Source organism: Pholcus phalangioides, unplaced genomic scaffold, assembly GCF_987345545.1.
Source record: "Pholcus phalangioides strain wild (caught in Gottingen) unplaced genomic scaffold, Ppha-v1.0 ptg000009l_1, whole genome shotgun sequence".
In the NCBI taxonomy this organism is placed as follows: Eukaryota; Metazoa; Arthropoda; class Arachnida; order Araneae; family Pholcidae; genus Pholcus; species Pholcus phalangioides.
In genome coordinates this window covers 27,947,129-27,953,557 of record NW_028301602.1, presented here as the reverse complement: position 1 = coordinate 27,953,557, position 6,429 = coordinate 27,947,129, and the positions used below count along the sequence as shown (strand labels likewise).

At 33.7% G+C, this 6,429-nt stretch overlaps 1 protein-coding gene across 1 annotated transcript; it reads right to left on the bottom strand.

The window, feature by feature from the left end:
• Positions 1-287: 287 nt before the first annotated feature.
• On the bottom strand, positions 288-3,711 carry LOC149082632 (uncharacterized). Its single transcript, XM_089236887.1, has 4 exons — positions 3,515-3,711; positions 2,828-2,908; positions 1,933-1,993; positions 288-602 (listed from the first exon to the last, which is right to left on the bottom strand). The coding sequence occupies exons 2-4, from the start codon at positions 2,898-2,900 to the stop codon at positions 425-427; spliced, it is 312 nt and encodes a 103-aa protein (XP_089093013.1). The 5' UTR covers positions 2,901-2,908; positions 3,515-3,711; the 3' UTR covers positions 288-424.
• Between the last annotated feature and the right edge of the window lie 2,718 nt (positions 3,712-6,429).

Here is a 6,429-nt window from a genome sequence, read left to right as displayed (position 1 = left end):
TGTTGTGTTACAACTGTGAGTCTCATCTATAGAGTCAGATGATTTAGGCACCAACAAGCTGGTCTTCAATAGTCATTAGAACCGATGTGTGTCATTCCACCATCGCAAGCTATAAATAGTGGCGACACAAGCCACTAAATACTAATGTACATTTTTACTTTCTGGTAAATATTTCAAACATATAGAGCAACGCGTTCAAGGTAGTGCATTTTGGATGACCATCAGCTTATTATAAATAGGTACAGGGATACTGGAAGCAATATGAGATATCTTGTGAAATTTCCATCCATACGATTTCAAATTTGAACTTAAAAACAAAAAAATGTTTTTGCATTTCGATTCCTATCCTTAAGTTTAATGAATCTCAATCAACCCCTTCATTTCCAAGATTGTTTCTTAATGTTACACGCTTGCTTGTGAGCTGTTAAAAATCCAATAATTTGTAGGCCCAGCAAGTGGCTTTCCTCTGAATGTAGATGGCTATGGTGCCTGGTACGCACTCTGGCAGCCTCGAGGGCTCGACGAACTTATCCTGGCAGAAAGACTTCTCACCGCAGCAATCGCAGGTCCTGTTGCATAGCAATCCATCTTCGATACATATCCTGGAAAAGAAGGGGAAATAAGAAAATAGTGGCGATTGGTGGTTTAATTATTTCCATAATTATAATGAACACACACACAGCCAAGTTCATATTCACGTGAAGAGATAGATGTACACGACCCAGAGCCGTTAGAAGCTTTGAGCACGATAACCTGCGATTTTTGGAGGTCTTCGCAGGTCACTCACACCAAAAAGTTTGGAATTGATTTCTATTCATCTTTTAATAAAGTTAAAGTAATCTAAACGTTCTGTTTGAATAAATACGGATTATAACTCTCGATGAATAGATCAGTTTCGGTTGAATTGAACTCGGTGAAACCGGCCAAAAAACTAAAATTAAGTTAGAGTTAACACAGGGGTCCTTAACCTTTCTTTGACGCGACCCAAAATCAATAAAACACTTAACTTCGTGATCCGTGTGCCTATTTCGAATTCCGAAAAATGAGTATTAAATATTTCTAAGTAACCAAATGTTTGTTTTTCGGAAATTTTGAAACTAGTCAGTGATTGTTATCGGGTAGACCAATGGGGACCTAAGAAAGGGTCCCGATTCAAACGGGGGAGGGCGTAAACTATTGGAGGCTTTCACTAATTATGAAATTGTTTCTTCCCTAAATCTCGCTGAAATTTTATTCTATCCGGAATCATTTCTCTGATTAATTGTCAATTATTTTTCTGGTTAGTTTTCAATTATTATTTTTCTGGTTAATTTTCGATTATTTTTCTACTTACTTTTCAAGAATTTCCCTATGTGTGTGGTTAGTATTCAATTATTTATGTCTTTCATAAATTACTGATTATTTCTTTCATAAATTACTGATTATTTCTTTCATAAATTACTAAATATTTCTCTCATTAATTCTTATTTCTTTCTTTCGTTATTTGCAAATGATTTCTCTTATTGATACTGACAAACCAGTCACGGCCCAGACTCTGTCCCTCCAGGGATGTAAGCCTTTTACCCTTGCGGGTTGGGTCGCGCTGGGGAGCTCTTATTCATACTGGCATTTTTTTTTTTTTTTTTTTTTTTGATACTGGCATTTTTTTTTATCAATTCTGAATATTCATTACTTTCTTTTTCGCGTGTTAATATTTTAATATATAGATATTTTTCATAATTTTTTGGTTTTGATTCGCTAATTTTTATTTGAATATTCATGAGGGATAAGTTAAAAATTCAATAATACAGTTGTTCAAGTTATTGAAGCACCTTGAAATAATTTAAAAAATATCATTTTTTTTCGAAAAAAAATTATAGTAGTTGTAATCAGATTGTATTGTATATTAAAATAGAGTAAAGAGAATCCACACAAAAAATATATAATGCTTACTTCTCTTTTTCTTCGTCTCGCGATTCCGTTCCTTCCAGTGACTGCTTGTAATGATTTAGATCTGGAAAATATCAGTTACAATAAATAAAATACTATCATAGAGTTGTTCTTCTTATCTAATAACTGCAAATTTATCATTAAATTTATCTATCTATCTATATATATATTTCACACATTTACACAAAATTCAACTCTTTTCCAACCACAAAGACGTTATACTGAGAAATTGAATTTTCTGGATGTTTTGCCGAAACTAATATTTGGATAGAAAAGTGATTTGTCTCCTCCGGGAATCGATCCCGGATACCCTTGTATACCAGGCAAGAGAGTGCGCTAACCAATACACCAGAGACACACTTTTCAATTCCTTATAACACGCAATGTGTATGCAAGTTGACCCGGGTTCGATTCCCGGAGGAGACAATCATTTTTCTTTCCAAATATTAGTTTCGGCATAACATCCAGAAAATTCAATTTCTCAGTACTTTTTGGGCCGAAAAAATACCATCTCTTAATACAAAGACGTTATTCTATGATAAGTTAATATATAATAGGATTCCTGTAAGAATATAGTATGAATACGCACATACATATTGGCTTATCCATATGTTTAATTTTGCGGTCTATATAAGAGCTAAATTAAGTCTTCGTTAGTCATACACGGATGTAAGATGCTCGTGTGTGAAACCAATTTAAACGTCCAGTTCTTATTTTCAACACAGCATAGTCTCTGAATAAATTGGCATTAATTTTCCTAAAAATATCGTATTTTCGAATAACTATATAATTTTTAATTTGCTTTTTACTGCCGGATGAAACTCGAATGAGCCGAAGTTTTCGCACTTAATAATAACACATACACACCATCAACGTATCTTACTTATAAAATTCTTACCTCCATATGTTCTGCTTAAAACGATTGCCATTATCGTTACAACTAATGCGAGAGGTATGACGATAGATTTCATGTTGAAAGCTAGAACGATAATAAACACCACAAATGGTAGACTCATGAACAACTCATACAGCATTAAAGGTACGTTACAATAGTGTGTTGAAAAGATAGAAATGAAATTATGCAAACCCGAAATACTGCATGAAAGTATCATAATAAATAATAAATAATGCTTATTATGGGGTTCTTTTGTTTCTTTTTTGAGTAACAATCATAACAGACAATGCTAATTTAGAAGAAATATAACATAATTTAAAATTGAGATACGCTGGTGACATTCAATTTCAAAATTTCTTATGCCTTGAATTGCAATAATTTTTTGAACATTTATTTTATAACAAAAGAAAACCAGTAATATTTGAAAACATTTAAATGAAAAAATGAAATCAATTTCCTCTAGTTCAATGGTTACTAAGAGACGTTTTAGCGGACCAAGAGGTTGGCTGAGAAAACAGTTAATTTATTGTCGTCACATTATTATGTGCTGAATATTATTCAGTACATGGTCCCTGGCCTTCGTCTTAATGGCGCGAAGGGTCCATTTAATACAAAAACTTGAGGACCTGGGCTCCAGTTTATGAAAAATAATTTTTGTTAATTCAAAAATCAAAGCAAAAACGTTCTCACCAATAACATCGATGGAAGCGATGCGAATGAAAAAGTAATCAAAGGCAGGTGTAATTCTTGGGATATATTATTTATATACAGTGAATTACAACGAAAACAGGATGTAAAAATTGCAGCTGGAGCGGCTTTCTTTTGCAAATATATATAGCACTATTCAATAATTTCACGAAGATCTTCCTTTCTATTAGAGATATCGCGCGTTTACCTTATTCATGATACCTTTCATGAACAATAGCAATCGTCGAAGGGCAACAATGGAACACACCTGCGAGGAAACATGTGTTGCACATATTGTAACTGAGCGATAATTAAGTCCCCCCCCCCCCCCTACCTGGCTTAATATGTCAGAAGTCACTTGTATTAAATCTGAGTAGGTATATGAATAGAATTTTTACTCGTAAAAGCTTGAAATCTGTACTTGTTTAGTAACGAAATGTGGTATTTAATACGGCAAGGAAATACGAGATCAAAGAATAACTGACTGTAAATTTCATTATTGATGACTCATTGAACAATTATTAATTTTCGTGATGAGAAGCTAAATTTGGTGCAGTAGGAAAATGTTCTGAAAAGCTCTAACTCGAATTACGAGACGTAATTGGGACCAAGATTAAGTCGGATATCGGAATTTAACATAATCGAATATGCAATTTTGAAATCTAGTATTATCTAAAATTATCATTGAATATATACAGGGTATCTGTAATTTTAGTTTCTCTGTTCTGAGCCATCCACAGCATAACTACATCATCGAGCTATGATACACATTGAAATCTAAAACCAGGATTTCTTTATCAGTGATTCCCGTATATGTTTGGATGAGAAAACTATCAACTCTTATACTATTTACATTATTATATGCTAAATATTATTCTGCCTTCATTCTATTGCCACAAAGGGTCCATGGAGCTCAAAAGGTTAAGAGCATTTGTTCAAACCACTTCGGCAAGTACTGGCCACATCGAAAATTCTAATGAATCTCACCGGGTAACAAAGCTGCATGAATGATATGCAATAAACTATGAATAACACTGCAAAAGTTTAGACATTCATGAAATTCACTCAACCTTTTAACGGCCAATGTTCCCATTCAATTTTATTAATGAGAAAAAGGTGTGATTTTAAACATTTATTTACGAAACAAAAATTTCAATCATTTCAACACATATATGCTCCATCAATATTTACTTATTTTTTATTTTTTAAATAAATTACCTATTTTTAAGGAAGAATAAAATTTAATCTTTTTTTGTTTTTAATTTTAATGCAAGATTTACAGAAAACTTGATGTGTTGTGAAGATATTTATTTCCTGAGATGTTGATTTATTTTAATGAAGGAAAAAACTCATCTCTCTGTCGAACCCGGGAACCCGTTTTGCGGGACGAGTGCTCTCACCACTAAGCTACAGAGGAGATAGAGACTTTTCTTCATTAGAGCGTAGATATGCCAAAAGGGACCATGCAATGGACAGTGACGATCAGCTAATAGAATATATATATATATATATAATCACCAGATGGCTATATATATATGACATGATGTCGCTCTCCACTTGTTAATGAAAGATATACAGAGAGCTGGATATTGTGAAGATATTTATTTTTGGAGATGTTGACTTTTTTTAATGAAGGAAAAAACGCATCTCTGCCTCTACCAGGAGTCCAACCCGGATCCCTCCTTACCGCACGAGCGCTCTCAGCACTAAGCTATTAGTTGATCGCGTCAGTCCATTGCACGGTCCCTTTTGGCATATACGCTCCAATGAAATAAAACAGTGAGCAAAAAAATAAATATCTTGGGCCGGTATTACACTATAAAAGTTTGATAAAATCCCTTGTATAAAACTCAAAAAATTCAACCAATAAAGCTCATAGGTTACATTCGAGCAAATGAAACTGATAATCTTATTGGTGGCATTTTTCAAGTTTTATAAAATTGCTTTTATCAAACTTTTATAGTGTAATACCGGCCATATAGATATATTAAAAATTATTATCAAGAGATATTAAAAAATAAATATCTTCACACCACATCCAGTTTTCTGTAAATCTTGCATTAACAAGTGGAAAGCGACATCATGTCATATAATTAATTTTAATGTTATTTCTATGGATATGGGCAAAAGTCCAGAAAATATACAAGGAAAATTTTTTTTGATGTGCCTAAGCTGAAGGATCAGAAATTGAAATGAAAATAAAAAAATGATAAAAGTCAATCTGAATCTGAATTCGTCCGGTAAAAGGTTGAGTAAAAAAATGTTTAGGCTTATCATACAAATTTAAAGATTTTTTTACCACATTCGAAAATATGAAATACAAAGCTTCAATTCGTAATGAAAACAAGTAGAATCTGAACTGATTTTTTTTTTCTCATTTTATACAGAATTGAACAGGTCTCCGGTTTTATTACAGCTGGTACCAAACCGTACATACAACACGAGGAATTCCTAACGAAACGATGGATGCCGGAATGTGTGTTGTGTATCTTTATGTACGAAGGTTTTTAACAACTGGTTGATGGGAAGAGATGCATTCCGGAAAGAAAATTTCGACATCGAACCCGCATCCGCTCACATACTCGGTGAGAGCGCTAGACCACCACGCTATAGAAGCACCGAGTCTCTTTCCTTAGAGCTTGTGTGCACTGAACGGGACACTGAACATTGACGGTCGGGCAACAGCCAACAGCTCACATAAACTGACATATGCCACCAGATGGCGACTTAACCCAAAATTTTTCTTTTGACCCTTAGATCAAAAGAAAAATTGACAGGACTTGAGACGTGACTTAAAGGATTGTATAAGTTTTGAGTCACAGAATATGAACTATGGGGACTTTTATCAGAGGGTAGCACTTAAAGTTGAACTTTCATGGGTTTTTAGGATAACTTCCAGGAGAAAGAGCCTTCGGGGA